The 20,197-nt window shown below is 40.2% G+C and overlaps 1 protein-coding gene across 1 annotated transcript in view; it reads right to left on the bottom strand.

The window, feature by feature from the left end:
* Positions 1 to 9,690: 9,690 nt before the first annotated feature.
* Positions 9,691 to 20,197, bottom strand: part of LOC110544180 (transcription initiation factor TFIID subunit 1-like) — a 120,747-nt gene continuing 110,240 nt past the window's right edge. The window contains exons 40-41 of the mRNA XM_060375510.1: positions 10,484 to 10,609; positions 9,691 to 9,810 (exon numbers count right to left, since the gene is read on the bottom strand). Of these exons, the coding sequence (XP_060231493.1) occupies positions 9,691 to 9,810; positions 10,484 to 10,609 (246 nt within the window). The remainder of the gene's footprint in view (positions 9,811 to 10,483; positions 10,610 to 20,197) is intronic.

Here is a 20,197-nt window from a genome sequence, read left to right as displayed (position 1 = left end):
TATATGCCTAGGACGCTGGATCTTGAGGAAGCACTATTTCTAATTGTCTGAGAAAGCGCCAGATTGATTTCCAAAGTGGTGGTACAAGTTTACATTCCCACCAGCAATGAAGGAGGGTTTCCCTTTCTCCACATCCCCTCCAGCATGTGTTGTCCCTTGAGTTTTTGATCTTAGCAATTCTGAGGGTGTAAGGTGAAATCTCAGGGTTGTTTTGATTTTCATTTCTCTGATGACTATGGACATTGAACATTTCTTTAAGTTTTTCTCTGCCAGTCGATATTCCTCTATTGAGAATTTTCTGTTTACCTCCGTACCCAATTTTTTAAATTGGATTACTTGATTTGTTGCTGATTAACCTCTTGATTTTAGATATATTCTGGATATTATCCCTCTGTCAGAAATAGGTTTGGTGAAGATTCTTTTCCAATCCTTTGGGTGTCCTTTAGTTCTGAAAATTGTGTCCTCTGCTTTACAGCAAATTTTAAGTTTCATGACGTCCCATGTATTGATTGTTGATCTTAGAGCCTGTGCTATTGGTGTTCTGTTCAGGAAGTTGTCTCCTGTGCCAATGAGCTCAAGGCTCTTCTCCACTTTTTCTTCTAACAGGTTTAGTGTGTCTGGTTTTATGTTGAGGTCTTGATCAACTTGGACTTTAGTTTTGTGCAGGGAGTTAAATATGGATCTATTTGCATTTTCCTACACGTAGATATCCAGATAGACAAGCACCATTTGTTGAAGATGCTATCTTTTTTTCCGTTGTATGGTTTTGGCATCTTTGTCAAAGATCAGGTGTCCATAAGTGTGTGGGTTTATTTATGGGTCTTCTTTTGATTCCAATGATCCACCAGCCTGTTTCAACTCCAGTACCATGCAGTTTTTATTACTGTTGCTCTATAGTACAACTTGAGATCAGGATAGATATACCTCCAGGAGATCTTTAATTGTAGAGGATTGTTTTAGCGATTCTGGGTTTCTTGTTATTCCATATGAAGTTGAGAATTTATTCAAGGTCTGTAAAGAATTGTATTAGTAACTTGATGAGAATTGCTTTCTATCTGTAAATTGCTTTTGGTAAGATGGCCATTTTTACTATGTTAATCCTGCCAAACCATGACTATGGGAGATTTTTTCCATCTTCTTAGATCTTCTTCTATTTCTTTTTTCAGAGACTTGAAGTCTTTGACTTCTTGGTTAGAGTTACACCAAAGTACTTTATGTCCTTTGTGGATATTGTGAAGGGTGTTGTTTCCCTAATTTCTTTCTCAGCCCATTTGTCTTCTGTATACAGGAGGGCTACCGATTTTTTTTTTTTTTCGTTAATTTTGTATCCAGCCACTTCGCTGAAGGTGTTTATCAGCTGTAGGAGTTCCCTGGTAGAATTTTTGGGGTCACTCAGGTATACTATCATATCATCTGCAAATAGTGATACTTTGATTTCTTCCTTTCCAAACTGAATCCCCTTGCTCTCCTTTACTTGTCTTATTGCTCTAGGAAGGACTTCCAAGTACTATGTTTAAGAGATATGGAGAGAGTGGGCAACTTTGAATTGTCTCTGATTTCAGTGAGCTTGATTTAACTTTCTCTCCATTTAGTTTGATGTTGACTATAGGCTTGCTGTATATTGCTGTTACGAAGTTTAGGTGTGTGACTTGTTTCCCTCATCTCTCCAGGACATTAAACATGAATGAGTGTTGGATTTTTGTCAAATACTTTTTCTGCATCTAAGATTATCATGTAGTTTTTTTTTCCTTTCCATTTGTTTATATGGCAGATTACATTGATGAATTTCAGTATATTTTACCACCCCTGCATACCTGGGATGAAGCCTACTTGGTCATAGTGGATGATATCTTTGATGTGTTCTTAGATTTGATTTGCAAATATTTTGTTTACTATTTTTTCATCACTGTTCATTAAGGAGATTGGCCTGAAGTTCTTCTTCTTTGTTGGGTCTTTGTGGGGTTTATGTACCAATATGACTGTCGCTTCATAGAATGAGTTTGGTAGTGTTTCTATTTTGTGGAATAGTTTGAAGAGTATTGGTTTTAGCTCTTCTTTGAAGGTCTGGTAGAATTCTGCGCTGAAACCATCTGGCCCTGGGCCTTTTTGGATGGAGATTTTGATGACAGTTTCTATTTTCTTAGGGAATATAGGACTATTTAATCGATTTACTTGGTCTTAATTCAGCTTTGGTAAATGGAATCGATCAAGAAAATTGTCCATTTCATTTTGATTTTTAAATTTTGTGGCATACAGACTTTTGAAGTAAGTCCTAATGATTGTTTGGATTTCCTCAGTGTCTGTTATTATGTCCCCCTTTTCATTTCTGATTTTGTTAATTTGGGTATTATCTTTTTGCCTGCTAGTTAGTTTGGCTAAGTGTTTGTCTATGTTGTTGATTTTCTGAAAGAACCAGCTCTTGGTTTCATTGATTCTTTGAATTGTTTTGTTTGTTTCTAATTGATTGATTTCAGCCCTGAGTTTGATTATTCCAATCAGCTACTCCTCCTTGGTGTGTCTGCTTCTTTTTCCTCTAGGGCTTTTAGGTGAGCCATTAAGTTGCTTGAATGAGATATTTTGAATTTCTTCTCAAAGGCATTTAGTGCTATGAACTTTCCTCTTTACACTGCTTTCATCATGTCCAATAAATTTGGGTATGTTGCCTTCATTTTCATTGAATTCTAGGAAGACTTTTATTTCTTTCTTTATTTCTTCCCTGACCCAGCTATCACTGAGTAGTGAGTTGTTCAGTTTCCATATGAGTGTAGGCTTTTTGCTATTTCTTTTGTTGTTGGGGTCCAGCCTTAGTCCACGGTGATCAGATAGGATACAAGGGATTATTTCAATTTTCTTGTATCTGTTGAGGCTTGCTTTGTGACCACCTATATGGTCTATTTTGGAGAAGGTTCCATGTGGTGCTGAGAAGAAGGTAAATTCTTCTGTGTTTGGGTGAAAGTTTCTGTAGATGTCTGTTAGGTCCATTTTATTAATGACCTCTGTTAGAGTTATTGTTTCTTTGTTTAATTTAATTTCTGTTTTTTTTTTTGACCTGTCCTTTGTTGATTATGGGGTGTTAATGTCTCCCACTATTAATGTGCAGATCTATGTGTGGTTTAAGTTTTATTAATGTTTCTTTTACAAATGTGAGTGCTCTTTTATTTAGGTCATAGATGTTCAGGATTGTGATGTCTTCCTGGTGGAATTTTCCCTTGATGAGTATGAGGTGTCCATCCCCATCTCTTTTGATTATTTTTGGTTGAAAGTCTATTTTATCAGATATTAGAAGGTCTACTCTTGCTTGCTTCCTGGGTCCATTTTCTTGGAAAATTGTCTTGCAGCCTTTTAGTCTTAGGTAACATTTACCTTTGTGATTTAGGTGTGTTTCTTGCATGCAGCAGATTGTTGAGTCTTGTTCCCACATCCATTCTGTTAGTCCATTTTTTTTTTTTATTGGAAAGTAGATTCTATTCATGTTGAAAGAGATTAGTGACCAGTGGCTGCTACATCCTTTGATTTTGATGTTGGTTGTAGTACTGTGTTTGTCTGCTTGGCTACTTTTAGTTTTGCTGTGGTGAGGCTATTTATTTCCTGCATTTTCCTGAAAGTAATTAGTTTTCTTGAGTTGTATTTTTCCTTCTAGTATCTTCTGTAACACTGGATTTGTGGGTAGTTGTCGTTTAAATTTTTTTTTGTCTTTGAATATCTTGCTTTCTCCATCTATGATGACTGAGAGTTTTGCTGGATATAGCAGCCTGGGCTGACATCTGTGTTCTCTTAGGGTCTGCATGATATCCGTCCAGACCCTTCTGGCTTTCATAGTCTTTGTCGAGAAGTCAGGTGTGATTTTGATGGGTTTGCCATTATATGTTTCTTGACCTTTTTCCCTGGCAGCTTTTAGTATTTTTTTCTTTGTTCTCTATACTTAAACTGTTCTGATTATTAGTGGTGGGAGGATTTTCTTTTCTGGTCTAATTTATTAGGTGTTCTGTAGGCCTCTTGTATGCTTATAGTGTTCTCCTTTAAGTTGGGGAAATTATCTTCTATGATTTTGTTGAAAATATTTATTGGGTCTTGGAGAGGTGAATTTTCTTTTTCCTCTATTCATATTATTCTTAGGTTTTGTCTTTTCATGTTATCTTGGATTCCTTGGATGGTTTTGTTAGGAATTTTTAGATTCAACATTTTCTTTGACAGATACATCCATTTCTTCCATTGTATCTTCCACACCTGAGTTTCTTTCTTCCATCTGTTGTAGTCTCTTGGTTATGCTTACCTCTATAATTTCTGTTTTCTTCCCTAAGTTTTTCCTGTCCATGATTTCCTCTGTTTGTTTTTTTTTTTAATTTTTCCAATTCTATCTTCAGATCTTGAACCATTTTGTTGATTTCCTTCACCTGTCTGACTGTATTTTCCTTCAATTCGTACACGTTTGTTTGAACATTCCTCTGTTTCTTTTATTTTTTTCAGTGACTTAATTATTTCCTCTTTGAAGGCCACAAAGTGTTTGGTTGCATCTTTCTGTATTTCTTTACAGATGGCCATACTCTATTTGACTTTATCTTCCTACATTTCTTGATGGATGGCCATAATCTGTTTGACTTTACCTTCCTCTTATTCTTTATGCATTCATTTGTTTCCTCCATTAACCTCTTCATAAGCATAGATGTAAGGTCATCTTCCTGAATTTCACTTATGATAAGGTGTCCAGGGCTGCTTGCCCCTGGATAACTGGGTTCTGGAGATGCCATATGTCTTTGGCTTTTGTTGGTTTTGATTTTATGCTTGCCTCTACCCATCTGGCTGTCTCAGGTGTTGGCTGTTAGTTTCTGATACTTCCTGGAATCCTTTGGGTGGGGAGAATCCTCTTGACAGGAAGATGTTTGTTCCTGAAGGGGGCCTCCTCAGCTTTTTGGGTAAGGTCACCAAATGGCTGGTGCTTCTCAGGAATTTCCACAGCTCACCCCATGTGTATGGACATGTGTGGTAACTATAGTTGTTGCTAGTCAGGGGAGGGGGTCTTCTCTCACCAGGTAAAGTCCTGGAGACAGCTGCCCTGCCACTGGGTTACTTGCTCTGAATTTGGTGGGTTGCTGCTGCTCTTACTCTGTGTTTTCTGGGCCCAGCACTCTTGAAGAGGCAGGGAGCCCTGTGGTTTGGTTAGTTTAGCTAGGGAGAGAGTTTGTGCCTTGGTTCAGTGTCTGAGGCTGAACACATGGATCCCAGCCTTCTGTAGGTCTGAGGTTATAGCTCTTTGCCCCAGTATCCACATGGTAATCAGTGGGATGTGAGTGCAGCAGTCCTGCATGCAGCAGAAGGCTAGGGTTTGTAGCCTGAGGGAGCCCAGAAACTTTTCTGGAGCTTGATGTTCTGATGTTAGACCTGATGTTCCCCCCACCGTGGTATTTCCTCCAGACAGGGAGTACCAGTCTGTGGTATTTTGGGGTTCACAGTTCTGTCTGGGTTAGTGAGTAGGGCACGCAGATACAGGCGAGTTTCCCGGAATTGGCTGGCGTCTGGGAACCTATAGGAACCCAGGAACTTTTCCCAAGAACGTTTTTTTTTTTGGGGGGGGGGTAGGGGGATTTGGCTGAGTGCCCTGAGGTCAGACCTGCTGTTTTTCCTCAACTCTGGATTTCTTCTCAACAGAGATCCCCAGTCACTGGTGCCCTGGGGCCCACAGTTCTGTCTGGAATGGTGAGTCAGGCACACAGGCAGGTCTCTGAGTTGGTGGCTGAGCACCTGCCAGACCCTCAAGTCCTTTTCCAGGAATTGTCTGGGTGACCTGAAGTCAGTCCTGACTGCTTCTTTCTCCGTGGGGTTTTCTTTCGACTGGAAATCCCAGTCTCTGGTGTTGTAGAGTCCATAGTTCAGTCTGGGATGGTGATCAGAGCACACAGGTATGTGGCTCTGGGATGGTGACCCTGAGCCTGCTGGGATCCAGAAACTCTTCCAGGGTTTAGCTGGGTGACCTGAGAATGGACCCGATTTCTTCCCATACCATGTGGTTTCCTCAAACCTGGAAAACACAGTCACTGGTGTGTTTAGGGCCCAGAGTTCAATATGTTGGTAGCTGTGCTGTCACTGCTGTCCTGCTCATCAGATAACAGTGTCCTATTGTTGCCACCATCTTGGATCCCCAGTCTGTGTCTTTTTATTGGAGAGTTGAGCCTGTTGGATGTTGATAGATAATAGTGACCAATGAATGATAGTTCTTTTTATTGTGGAGTTGGTGGTGTTACTGTGTTTCAATGCCTGTTTTCTTTTAATTCTTTGTTGGGAAGCTATCTGTATCCTGTGTTTTCTTGGGTGTAGTTGATTTTATTTGGATTGGAGTTTTCCTTCTAGTATCTTCTGTAGGGCTGGGTTGCTCTGTAGATATTGTTTAAGTTTAGTTTTGTCATGGAATATTTTGTTTTCTCCATCTAAATTGATCAAAAGCCTTGCTGGGTATAGTATTCTGGGGTGGCATCTGTAGTCTCTTAGAGTCTGCATGACATCTTCCCAGGCCCTTCTGGCTTTCATAGTTTCTGTTGAGAAGTCTGGTGTGATTCTGATAGGTGTATCTTTATATGTAACTTGGCCTTTTTCCCTTGCTGATTTTAATATTTTTTATTAGTTCTGTAGATTTAGTGCTTTGACTATTATGTGACATGAGGAGCTTCTTTTCTGGTCTAGTCTATTTGGTGTTCTGTAGGCCTCTTGCATGTTTATCAACATCTCTTTAAGTTGGGGAAATTTTCTCCTATGATATTCTTAATAATATTTCCTGGACCTCAGAGCCTGTAATCTTCTTTTTCGTCTATTCCTATTATTCTTAGATTTCTTCTTTTCATGGTGTCTTTCATTGCTTGGATGTTTTTTTTTTTTTTTTGGAACTTTTTTGATTTTATTTTTTCTTTGAGAGATGTATCCATTTCTGCAATTTTATCTTCAACGCCTGAGATTCTCTCTTCTATCTCTTGTATTCTGTTGGTGATGCTTACCTTTGTGGTTCCTGATTTTTTCTCTAAGTTCTCCAGCTCCAGGGGTTTCTCTGTTTGTGTTTTCTTTATTGATTCTAATTCTGTTTTCATGTTTTGCACCATTTCCTTCATCTGTTTGAATGTGGATTCTTGTCTTTCCATTATGACCTCTATTTTTTTTGTTCATTTCTTCTCTATATGCCACTAATTGTGCCTCTATTTGTTTGCCTGCATTTGCCTGTGTATCACTGAGAGCTTTGTTCATATCATCTTTACGTGCCCTAATAACTGGATAAGTATAGCTTTAAAATCATTTTCCTGTGTTTCCAATGAATTAAAATATCCATTTGGTTTGGGGGTTGCTGGTGAAGCCATGATGTACTGATTTTTGTTGGATGTGTTCTTACTCTGACCTGTAGCCATCTGCTTGTCTGTAATCTTCACTGTTTGTTCCTGGAGTCTGTAGTTCAGACTGGGTCTGTCTGTCTCTGATGTCTGGGGTATTCTCCAGGAAGATGAGACATGGTTTGAGAGTGGATGTTGGTGTTTCAGCTGTAGCTCAGGGAGGAAGGTCTTAGGATATGGGCAAGCACAGGCATGTGTTTGGCAGTGTGCCTTGAGGGAGACTGTGCTAGAGCTTGTAGATGCCTGAAAGGTGGCGCTTAAGCATGGAGCGGGTGGGGGAGGTGCAGATGCTGGCACTGTTCGAGGGTGCAATGCACATGAGCAGGTACCCTGAATACCTCAGTGTCCTACAGGCCTGTTGTACTGTCCTCCTAGTATTCAGATCTGTCTGGGCTCCAGGAATTGTTTGCCTGGACTCCACTGGGAGACCCACAGAGCTGGGGCTTCAATGTTGAGAAAGCTGTCCCAAGGATCATTATATTGTCCACAGTGGGTGTGTGGGTGGGAGGGATCTGATATCTGGCTGGTAGCATAGAGGGACCCTTGTTCTGGGGCTCTGCAAGGACTCACTAAATTGAAGGCCTAATTAGAAAGCAGAGTGGATCCTCCTGTTCTCTATTCTCAGATTTGGATCTGCAGGGGCAAATGAGAGTGTAGGAGATCTATTAGCTCAGTGGTATTCACGGTTTGGCCGCCTGGCTGGTATGCCTCTGTAGCTCAGTCACAGAGTGCGTGGAGGTCCCAGCTTGTACTAGCTGCTTTCTCATGCTAGCGGCAGTTCTGGGAGGCCCGTCTGTGCTGTTTTAGTCATTCAGCAAGTGGAGGTTTGTATTTGGACTAGCTGCCACCCCACTGCAGCCACAGTCCCTTAGGAGGCCCACCCATGCCTTTTCATTCAGTCAGTTAATGCAGAGGCTTGTGCTTTGGGCAATCACTGCAGTCTCAGTGCTTAGGGCAGACTGCTGGCCACCTTGCTGAGCAGGGGTACCCATACTTGGGGAAAGGGGAAGTGCAGGAGGTTGAATATTCTCCACTCTCGGTCCCTGGAGATGTCCACAGATGACCTGGATCCAAACTGTCTGAGCTCCCAGGATGTTCCCTCTTGCCCAGGAAGCCTCAGTGTGGATGTTCTGGCTTCAGCTGCCCCCCCCCAACCAATTTTGCAGTTTTGGATCCTGTGCCCCTCAGATATGGTGCACACTGGTCACCGCCATCTTAGAACCCCTGATTTATTTATTTATTATGTATACTGTATTCTGCCTGCACCAGAAGAGGGAACAAGATCTTATTATAAATGGTTATGAGCCACCATGTGGTTGCTGGGAATTGACCTCAGAACTTTTGAAGGAGCAGCCAGTGTGTTTTTAACCTCTGAGCCATTTCTCCAGCCTCAGAAATTGTAATTCTGGTCAGAATTAACGTCTTCAGCCTAGCACTCCAACAATAGTCTATACAGACTTTGAGTCTATAGTCCTCACCTCTCAGGCATCTCTTTTAACTACCAAAGGTCAATAGTGGCAAGAGCTACAGAAACTGAAGTCAAGTAACTTATTTCCTCCATCTTAGTCTAATCTACCTGTTTACTATCATAACCAATACTTTTACTTTAAAATTTCTATTATTTTGCTTACTTTTCCTTTCCTGTTCCCAAACACAACCCTTCAAAGCTGCGACTTGGGTACTGACTTTTCCACTGTTACCTCCTGTGCCTGTTTACCCTCAATTTCCCTCTGACTAATGGACTTAATCTTCTTCTGAGTGTGTGTTCAGTACTCTCATGTCTACCATTGGACTCCAATAAAACAGATATCTTTTTTATAATAGCACATAGGAAGTAGCAAAGACTTTCCTATTCAGTCCAGAGGTACAACACTGAGATAAATAAACAAAAGTAAAGGAGCAAAAACTCACCAAAGAAAGAGTTATATTCTTCTTCATCATTCCCAGCTTCTTCCTCATTATCCTCTCCTTCAGACATGAGCAAATCCTCATACAGGACACTGGCCTGGGGCTGCTGTACAGTTCCTTCCTCTTCATCTGCAAGATCACCATCTCTGTCTTCACCTTCCTAAACAAGTCCAGGTGGCAGTCCAGTCACTAAGAGACCAGCATACCTTCTTTCCCCCACATCCCATTTGCTGCCTCACAAGAAGTTAAATAATTATAGTGAATGGATTTGTCTAGCTCATTTCAAGGATTAAAGTCAGAATGAGACTCACTATAGAAAGACTATGATATCACCTTGGAATATGGCCTGCCCTGCACTACTAGGGCTCCTATCATATAAATGTATAATGTAACCATAAACTTTCTGTAGGCATACTCATGGGGGCTGGAGTCTTAGGTTTCCCTCTTCCTCCTCTTCCTCCTCCTTCTCCTCCTCACTGCCTTTAATATCTTCACCAGAGTCTTCCTCACCCAGCCTACCCTGGCCCTGTAGAATCTGAGTAAGGAACACAAATAGCACATCATTGAGGGATGTGCCTGTAGGAGTTGTTAACCAAGGGTTCTTTACATAGTACAGATGTACTGCCCTGATATCCATGCCACCTCCACTGCTAGAGCAGGTTGTTTACACAGCCCAAGGCATGTGCATTTTCCCCAGTCATTCTGTGGAAATAAGAGACAGGGCAAGACAAACCAAAGAACAAGAATGCTTTTGGTGCACTCCTAACTGTCATCAGAAGGGAACGTTTCCTTTCTGACCCAAACTTTTGAGATAGAAACCCCTTCTGGATTTTGTACTCTTTTATGGAACCTTGAGAGTAGGTGTAGTTTTAGATGAGAATTATGTTTTGATAGCTCTGGAAAAGTGCAGTTAAAATTATGCATATTTTAATTTGGTTTATAACTTATAAGAGACAGAAAACAGGACACCAGTAGTTGTGAACCCTGTGTCTGAATGCAGCTGGCCTTTCTAGTCAGTCCCCTAATAGGCTGCTCTGATGCCTCAAATACTTTCCCTGAAGGTCTCGTGTGCTTAAGCCACATTTCAAAGCCTTGTTTGCAGGGCCAAAGGATCTAGCTATCCTTCATGTATGCATGGTATCAGCCCAGCCCTCCATATTCACCCGCCAGGCAAACCACCTATCTCCCAAAGAGAAATAACATCCTACCTGTGTTAGTTGCTTTTCTGAAATAGCACCGAGAATATCCAAGACAGACATATTGCTCTCATCTTGATAAACAGAAGCATCTTGAGAAACACCGAGAGACATGCTGTTATCATACAAATCAGGAGGCTGTGGCATAAAAGATACAACTTAGCTTCTACCAAGGAAATGGCTAGAAGAAATGCAAAGAATTCTCCTTTATAACATTCACTGAAGAAAAGGGACATTCAAGACAAACCAGTAAAAGAGGAAACACAGGCTGGTATAACTCTGTAGACAATTCTTTAGACTCCTATGAATAATATACTCTGGCAGACTGGCATCTAGCTTATATGTTCAAAAATTAAGCAGAAATGCATAAAGCTTAGGGACAAGTTTGTGAACTAACAGCCTCTCTGCTCAGTAACCTACTTTCTTCTTCTAAGCCTTGCTATGCTGTTTTAAAGCTCAGGGATTCATATTAGTAATAGTTTTAGTGACAAAGAGACATGTTAGGAAACTGGACAAAGGAATTTAAATTTCAACAAGAGCATGGAATGGTTTGACAGTTGAAGAGCTTGTGGACAATGCTTCAGAGCAAAATGATATAGGAAAGAAAATCATGGGCTTTGGAGTAAACAGCCTTGGATTGAGTCTTGGCTCTACCATAATTAACCACCCTGTTTTCCTGAACTGTGAGACATGGATATAATATCTACCTCATATGGCTGCAGGGAGAATTAAGAGCTATGTGTACTCTATATCTGGTACTCAATAAATGAGAGCTTCTCTCTTATCATCCCTGAAAAGAGCAGAGATTTAGCAGATGGGAAGGGTTGTGGTTGGAATGTAAAGTGAATAAATAAACTTAAGAAAATCCAAAAACGTATACTGGTACAGCTCATACAGGTAACAGCAAAATACCCTGAGTGTTGAAAGTATGGTGTATACACAGATAGAGTAAGAATATAGATAGAAAAAAATATCGCTGTCTTGATAGTGTTTCTATTCTAGTAACACAGTTGATAACTTAAACAAAGCAGAGATAGAAATAATGGAATGAGGATAGAAAGTGGAATCTTACATTTGAAAGAAAACAGGGTAGTCAGGGAAAACTTCAAACTGAAGGACACAACAGAAAGGTTTCAGGAAGCTGCACCTACCTCGGTTAATGTCTGGTAACAAACGTTCACAATCTCCTGAGCAGTCTTTGTATATTGACTCTCAGGCCCTATGAAACAAGTAGAATGCCATTACCTTTGTAAATTCAAGAAATTTACATTTCTATAACATTCTGATTTAAAACATTTATTATTTATTAAAATAATTATTAAGGTTGATTTATTTATTTTTGAGACAGGGTTTCTCTGTGTAGCCCTGGCTCTCCTGGGATTAGCTATGTAGACCATATTGGCCTCAAACTCACATAGATATGCCTGCCTCTGCAGTTTAAAATACTACCACCTGGCTAAATTTTTTTTTCTTTTTTGAGACAGGGTTTCTTTGTGTAGCCTTGGCTGTCCTGGACTCACTTTATAGACCACACTGGCCTTGAAATCATAGAGATCTACCTGCCTCTGCCTCCCTGAGTGCTGGGATTAAAGGCATGTACCACCGCACCTGGTTGCTAATGTTTATTTCTATGTTGTGTATGTGGGTGTCTTGTCCATGTGTATTTCTGCACACCATATGCATGCCTGGTGTCCTAAGAGGCCAGAAAAGGCTGTTGAACTAGAGTTACAGTATGTGCTGGAAAGTCAACCTAGGTCCTCTGTAAGAGCAGCCAGTGTTATTAATCATTGAGACATCTCTCCAGTCTCATACATTGCAATTTAAAAACAAGAATTTTAGACTTTGTTACCCAATAGTATATTGTTATTTATGATTCAGAAAACCTATGTTTAATCGTGAACTTAAAATTCTGCTTGACTTTCATAAATAAAAATTGTCATTTGATTTTTGGGTTTTTTTCATTGTCTTTTTTCTTTTCCTTCCTTCCTTCCTTCCTTCCTTCCTTCCTTCCTTCCTTCCTTCCTTCCTTCCTTCCTTCCTTCCTTTCTTTCTTTCCTCTCTCTCTCTCTCTCTCTCTCTCTCTCTCTCTCTCTCTTTCTCTCTCTGGTTTTGTTTGGTTTTTCGAGACAAGGTTTCTTTTTGTAACCCTGGATGTCCTGGACTCACTTTGCAGACTAGGCTGGCCTCCAACTCACAGAGATCAGACTGCCTCTTCCACCCAGAGTGATGGGATTACCAGGGTGTGCCAACGTGCCTGGCTTTCTTTTTCTTTTTCTTTTTTTGAGGCAAGGTCTCACTATGTAGCTCTGGTTGTCCTGGAACTCATTACGTAGATCTGGCTGGCCTCAAATTCACAGAGATCTCACTGCCTTTGCCACCACACCTAGCTTTAATTGGAAAAACTTTTTAAAATATAAAATCAGACTAATTCTTACCCCAATTAACCAGCTTAAACAACTATCTTACTTCATTTATATTTCCATTTTCCTGACTCTTCTCTAATTATTTTGGATTCAAGATCTCATTGTGTGCTCCGGACTGGCTTCAAGCTCATGATCCCCTTGGTCTCCACCTCCTGAGTGCTGGGACTGTCAGCATGCACCACTCTATCTTCCTTTACACAATAAGCTCTAAGCTTCCCTGGGATACATAAAGAGACCCTCCCTCAAATAAACAAACAAGAAAACATATGTGAACTATAGTTGCAGGGTGATATGGAGTTGTGAATGGAGGCTCATCTATTAATGCAACTATTGTACCACTTTGAAGTAAGGATGCTGACAGTGGGAGTAGGGAGTGCACTGGAACTCGGTAGCTTGTATCAATTATGCTGTGGACCTAGAACTACTCTAAAATAGAAAGACTGCTTGAAAAATAACTACTACTTTTTAAGCCAGACTATATCATATATAAAATAATAATCTCTTAAACAAGATGTGTTGGCACATTTCTTTAATTCCAGTACTCTAGAGGTAGAGGCAGGTGGATCTATGTATATTCAAGGCTAGCGTGGCTTACATACTTCCATGCCAGTCAGGGTTATACAGTGATACACTGTCACAATGACAAATGAATGAATAAATAAATATTTCTTTAAGATAAATGAACATGTAGTTAATGTTAAAACCACAGGCCTGCACCACCATGCCCAGTTTTGTTTTCCTGGAGATTGAACCCAGAGCTTTATGCATGCTAGGCAAACCCTCTATCAACTAAGATACGTCTCCAGCTGCTATGTGCACTTTTCTAGGATATGTTTTATATATTCATGAAAACTTTAAAAACCTACTTAATGCACAACATTTACAACATGATTTCAGATAAGGACCCAATGGTTATATGTTTCTTAAAAATTAAAAGACAAGTTACTGCCAGGCATAGTGGCACATACCTTAATCCAAACACTTAGGAGGCAGAGGTAGGAAGATATATAGTGAATCCCAGGCCACCCAAAACTACATGGTGAGACCATGTCTAAAAAACCACAACAATTAAGATTTGGCAAAACAAAGGGTCAACATCTTCCAGGACACCAATGGCCTGGAACTGAGTAGCAGCTCCTCTTTTTATCTTTCATTTATTGTTTAGAGACAGGCTCTCCCTATGTAGCCCAGGCTGCCCTTGGAACTCACAGAGATCTGCCTGCCTTTTCCTCCTGAGCCCTGAGATTACAGGCATGCATGACCACACTGGGTGCCAGGTATGCACGTGGTGCAGAGAAAGACACGAGACCAAAACATTCATACACATAAAATAAACCCAGAGACAACAATTCCTTCTCAAGTAAAACATCTAGGTATATACTATCTGTTCTCTAAATATGTGAAATGGAGCCAGGCATGATACTGTATGTATGCCTGCATCTCAGTGCTGGGAAGGGAGGGTATGAACTCAAAGCTAACCTGGACTACAGTTAAATTTCAGTCTGGCATGTAAACCTTAGAGACCTTGTATCATATTTCTAAGATCCATGGGCTGGAGATGGCTCAGCAGTTAAGAATACTTTTTGCTCTTGAAGAGGACCTGAGTTTTGATCTAATCACCCACATTAGGTGACTCACAGACAACTGTTCTAAGAGATTCAATGTCCTCTTTTGGCCCCCGAGGGCACCCATATTAATTCTCTCTTTCTCTCTCTTTATCTCACACACACACACCACTACACAAATAAAAACATTCTATTTTATTTTTTCAGACAGTGTCTCTCTAAGCAGTCTTGTCTATCCTGAAATTTGTTATGTAGACCAGGCTGGCCTCCAACGCACAAAGATCCTCATATCTCTGCTTTCCAAGTCCCGGGATTAAAGGTATCCATCACCACACACAGCAAAATCTTTAGAAAAAAAAAATCAGACAGAACTGGGGATATAGTTTGCTGGTGGAGTACTTTTCTGGCATGTGCAAGGCCCTAGTTCAACTTTCGCCACAGACACATAAAGACGCAAAATAAAAACGACACTGGGTGATGGTGGTGCATACCTTAAATCCCAGCACTTGGGCGGCAGAGGTAGGCAGACCTCTGAGTTTGAGGCCAGCCTGGCCTACAGAGAAAATTCTAGCACAGCCAGGGCTATAGAGAGAAACACCATCTCAAAAAACAAAACCAAACAAAATAACAACAACAAAAAAAACCAATAATAATAGATGTATCCTTATGCCAGACACAAATAAACCAGGAAGAATCATCAAAATATTAAGGACACACATAATTAAGAACAGTGTAGTGGCCTTGCCCATTTATCTCAGTATTAGAGAGGCTGAAGCAGGAGGCCAGTACAACCTATAACAGCAAGATACTGTCTCACCTACCTTCTTCCCCAACACCCACAATGAAACAGCTTGTTTCTGGATTTTTGTTCTCCTAGTTCTAATCGACCAGTAGCTTAATACTCAAAAAGCTGATGGAAAAGAGACTACAAAGGTCCTCAACAAGCCAGACATGGTGGCTCATGCCTGTAATTCTAGCACTTGGGAGGTTGAGGCCGGAGGAGTGTTACAAGTTCCTACCCAACCTATAGAGTGAGACTCCACCCACACCTCCACCACTGCCACCCCCGAGAAAGGGTTTTTCTGTGTAGCCCTGGCTATCCTGGAACTCACTCTGTAGACCAGGCTGGTTTCAAAGTCAGAGATCCGCCTGCCTCTGCCTCCAGAATGCTGGGATTAAAGGAGTGCAATGCCGCCGCCACCACCTGATGAGACTCTGTCTTAATAAAAATGTATTGCAGACCCAGAGAGATGGCTCAGTGGTAAAGAACATTTGTTCTGCAATCATGAAGACTAGAGTCAGATCCCAGCATATGCATAATAAGCTGAGTATCCAAACATCAGTAACAGCAGACCTGAGCAAAACAGAGACAGGATTGCTGGAGCTTGCTGGCTTCGTGCCTAACAAGACCAAGGTGCAGGTTCAAGAAGAGAACCTGCCTTAAAGGAATACGCAGAGAATGAGAGAAAAGGACACCCAATGCCTTCTAGTCTCTGTGCCTGCAAATAGGCACATAAATGAACACACACACACACACACACACACACACACACTTTTAAGGGACAGAATTTATATCCAGACTTAGATTCATCAAGCTTTCATGTGATGGTTGTGTAATGACATAGACAAATCAAGGTTGCACATAGGCTACAGGTCCCCTTAAATTGAGCTAATATAACACCAGTTTCTGTATACTTGTTCTCATGCCTACAAGGACCTGGGTTAGGAATTCAGCTTTTATTCTGCCTCAGTTTCAACATGTAAACACAGATCAGTTTCACAACATGTTAGTTATAACAAAAGGGCAATTAACTTTATATGTTTGCAATGTTTCTCTCTGGAAATCATTTTGAAAAGCTATCTTCCCTTCCTACTTCTTTTGAAGCAAACATCTCTAAAGAAATAGTCACTAACAATTCCCCTAGAATATAAAAAATTAATTTACAAATGATATCCCTTCTCTACCTGTTTTTATCACTAGCCATTTGTTACTGCTCCTAGTTTTAGATAGCCTTTGTTCAGGAGTTACAGGGTTTCCAGCTGTTTAATTCCATTATGCTATTCTAAGAAAAGTAGCATTGAACTAGATTTGGTAAACTACTATTGATATAAGTGAATAAAAATACCCAGACATTTTCTTACTGTTGGCTATAGCAGCAGTTCTTCAGTAAAGAAGTAAGGGAGCAAAGAGATTCACAAACTTCTTAAACAAAATTATATATGTAATGTATCTTTTTCAGGGTAGAATAAAATTATCAAAAGGTTCATATCCACTTCCATAAAGCTAAAAATACCATTCTATATAATGAAATACATCAGGAACTTATTAAAGTAGGATGATCAGCTTTCGGTTTTATAGATTTGGAGGGAAAAAGTTAAAGAGACACACAAAAGTAAAAGGGCCTCTCTGGGAACAAGAAAAGTCTTGAGGCTACTGGGAGGGAGAATTACACACAAACACTCACACCAGTTGTTTCCAGAATGGTGCCATAATTACCAGGAAAGATAGGATAAATTATTATTCTGCCCAACAGATTAAGTTACACACTAACAAAAAGAACTATTTGAGTATATTTCCCTTTTTTATTAAATCATGACCAAAGGAATTTCAATTTTCTTACGGAAAAAAATATATTTACTTAGAGTTTACTTAGTTACATAAAGATTTGTAGAGTGTAGGGAATCGCATACAATTCATATTCACATGTTCTTAAATAGTGGCAATTTCAATGACTTCTTTAGTAAACCAAGATGTCATCAAGATAAAAAAAAATCCTTTTCCCCCTGTGCATACAGTAATGTGAGAAGAAGCAAACAAAGCAAGGAGAGGAGAAAGCAAGCATTAGTATTGCTAGATAGCTGTAAAATGTCAAGGAAAATCACCTGTTTAGTAGGTAAACAGGTTTGCAATTACTCCTAGGCTATAGTTCCTTTAATACTGTTTTTACCATACTAGAAATAATTCCCTCCTTAGAAAATGAATATTGCTCAAAACAAAATAAAACAAGCAGAAAATAAAAATAATACCAACACTTAAGAGTTCAGCCTGGTCTCCATAACCAAATTCTAGATCAGCCAGTGTTATATAGCAAGAATAAAATAAGCTGAATGTGATGGCACATGCCTCTAATTCCAGCACTCAGGAGGCAAATGCAGGCAGAACCCTATGAATTTAAGACTAGCCAAGACTACTAAGTGAGACCCTGTCTCTGTGAACTGTAAAAACCTGTCTTTTATTTTGTGTTGTTCAGCCACAACACACTCCTTTTATCCAAGCACTATCTGTTTATTGTAAACAGGTGATTATGTTGTAGCTCTGCCCTCCCACAAGCCTTTCTGTTCACAGAATTTAATAAAGTTAACCCTAGGTCAAGAGGAGGAGGAATAAACCAGCTGGCAGGGATTAAGTAGAAAGGAGGGGCTCTGAGTTGGAGGGTATTTAAGACAGCATAGAGAAGAAGGAGCTCTTTAGTTCTGGCTTTTAGGCTTTTGGCTTTCTCCTCCTGGGCTGAGCCAGCAAGCTCTCCTCTGGGTTATGAGCTGAGTAGGAAAGTTGTATGGGTGCTTTCCCTGCCCCTTTGATCTAGCAAGGTTTTTTTTTTTTTTTTTTTTTTTTTTACCCCAGCATCTGGCTTCTGTATCTTTGTTGGCAAAAACAAATGATTTGAAATTTTCATTTCTTGATAACATGTCTCCAACAAGCAAAGATACTTGGCAATATTTTAAAAGAGGCTATTACGACTAAGGTTTGTTGTTTATATTTTCTGAGACAGGGTCTTAGATATGGCCCTGGCTGGCCTGGAACTTACTATGTAGATCAGGATCTACCTTGCCTTTTTTAAAAAAAACTTTCAAATGAACCTTCTCAAACCTTTTCTCATCTCAAATCTCTAGAATTAGAAAAAGTAGTAATATAGGGAGGGAGGGAGGGACATGGCTGGGATACAGAGTTAATAAAATGTAACTGATAAAATAATAATAATAATAATAATAAATAAAAAAATAAAAAAAATTAAAAAAAATAAAAATTTAAATGGCAAAAAAAAGTAGTAATATGAAGCCCCAAAATACTTTTTCTGATTGACTTTTCTTGAGACAGGGTCTTTATTATGTTGTTCAGGCTGGTCCCAAGATCCAAAGTATTTTAGTAGCTAGGACTATGGGCATGCACCATTATGCCTTGCTTTAAACATTTTTCTGAGACAGGGTTTCTCTGTGTAGCCCTGGCTGTCCTAGGACTCTGATCTGTAGATCAGGCTGGCCTTGAACTCACAGAGATCTTCCTGCCTCTTCCTCCCCAGTGCTAGGGTTAAAGACATGTGCCACCACCGCCCAGCTAAATATTCATTTTTAAGCACTTAGTGTAAGACAGATACAGCGGTCTACAAAGGAAATTCCAGGTAGCCAGAGATATACAGTGACACAGAATCTCACTATGTAACTCGAGCTGGCCTGGCCTGGAACTCACCATTATGCTGGCCCCAAACTCTCAGAGATCCTCCTGCCTCTGCTCATAGTGTGCTGGGATTAAAGTTAAGCTGCCACTATGCCCAGCCCAAACTTCAATTTTTAATAAAGCTTACAGTGCTACAAAAGTGTAGGTAAAGGAACCACTGATAAAGAGTGACAAGGAACACTATGCTGAACATTCAATTCAATCAATAATGAAACACTAATTGCTAACCAACTCCCCAGACTTGACCTTAGCAGCTCTCTTATACTTGAAATGGATATTTCTTCCTCCACATTCTACAGCATCACCTCACTTTCCAAGCACTGTGCCTTCATCTTTGGCCCTTTGGTCTTTCTTTCTAATATTTATTTTATGAGGCTGGAGAGGTGCCTCAGTGATTAAGACCATTGGCTGCTCTTGCAGAGGACCAGCATCCACATGGCAGCTCATAACTATCTCTCTCCAGTCCCAGAGAATCTGATGTCCTCTTCTGACATTTGTAGAGAATGCATGCACTTGGTACACAGACATGTAGTTATGATTTTTTTAAAAAAAAAACAACACTTTTTAGCAGGTGGTTGGAGACATAAATCTTTGTGTAGAATATAGTGTCATCAAGAAAGTGATGGTAGAAACCCAGTGGGGGTGGCCATGTCACACACCTTTAATCTCAGCACTTGGGAGACATAGACAGGAGGGTCTCTGTGAGTTCCAGGTCAGCATGGTCTACAGAGATAGTTCCAGGACAACCAGGGCTATACACAGAAACCCTGTCTCAAAAATCCAAGAGAGGTAGGGGTTGAAGAGATGGCTCAATGTTTAAGAGCACTGGCTTCTCTTCCAGATGGACCTGGGCTCAATTCCCAACATCCACATGGCAACTCACCACTGTCTGTAACTCCAGGATCCAATACTCTTTTCTTTTTATAAAGTCTGTTTTCCTAGGGGGCTGAGAGGTGGCTCAGTGGTTAATAGAACTGAATGCTCTTCCAGAGGTCCTGGGTTCAATTCCCAACATCCACATCGCAGCTCAAAACTGTGTGTAACTCAAAGTTCTGACACCCTCACACAGAAATACATGCAGGCTAAACACCAAATGCATAAAATAAATAGATTTTTTTTAAAGTCTCTTTTTTTAATTAATGAATTTATTTGATGGACATGAGTGCTCTGTTTTCATGCACACCAGAAGAGGGAATCAGATTTCATTACCGACAGCTGTGAGCCACCATGTGTGTGTTGGGAATTGAACTCAAAACCTCTGGAAGAGCAGCCAGTGCTCTTA

The sequence above is a fragment of the Meriones unguiculatus genome, chromosome X (genome assembly GCF_030254825.1).
Source record: "Meriones unguiculatus strain TT.TT164.6M chromosome X, Bangor_MerUng_6.1, whole genome shotgun sequence".
Classification (NCBI taxonomy): Eukaryota; Metazoa; Chordata; class Mammalia; order Rodentia; family Muridae; genus Meriones; species Meriones unguiculatus.
Note: the sequence above shows the minus strand (reverse complement) of the source record. Positions and strands in the feature narration are given on the sequence as shown.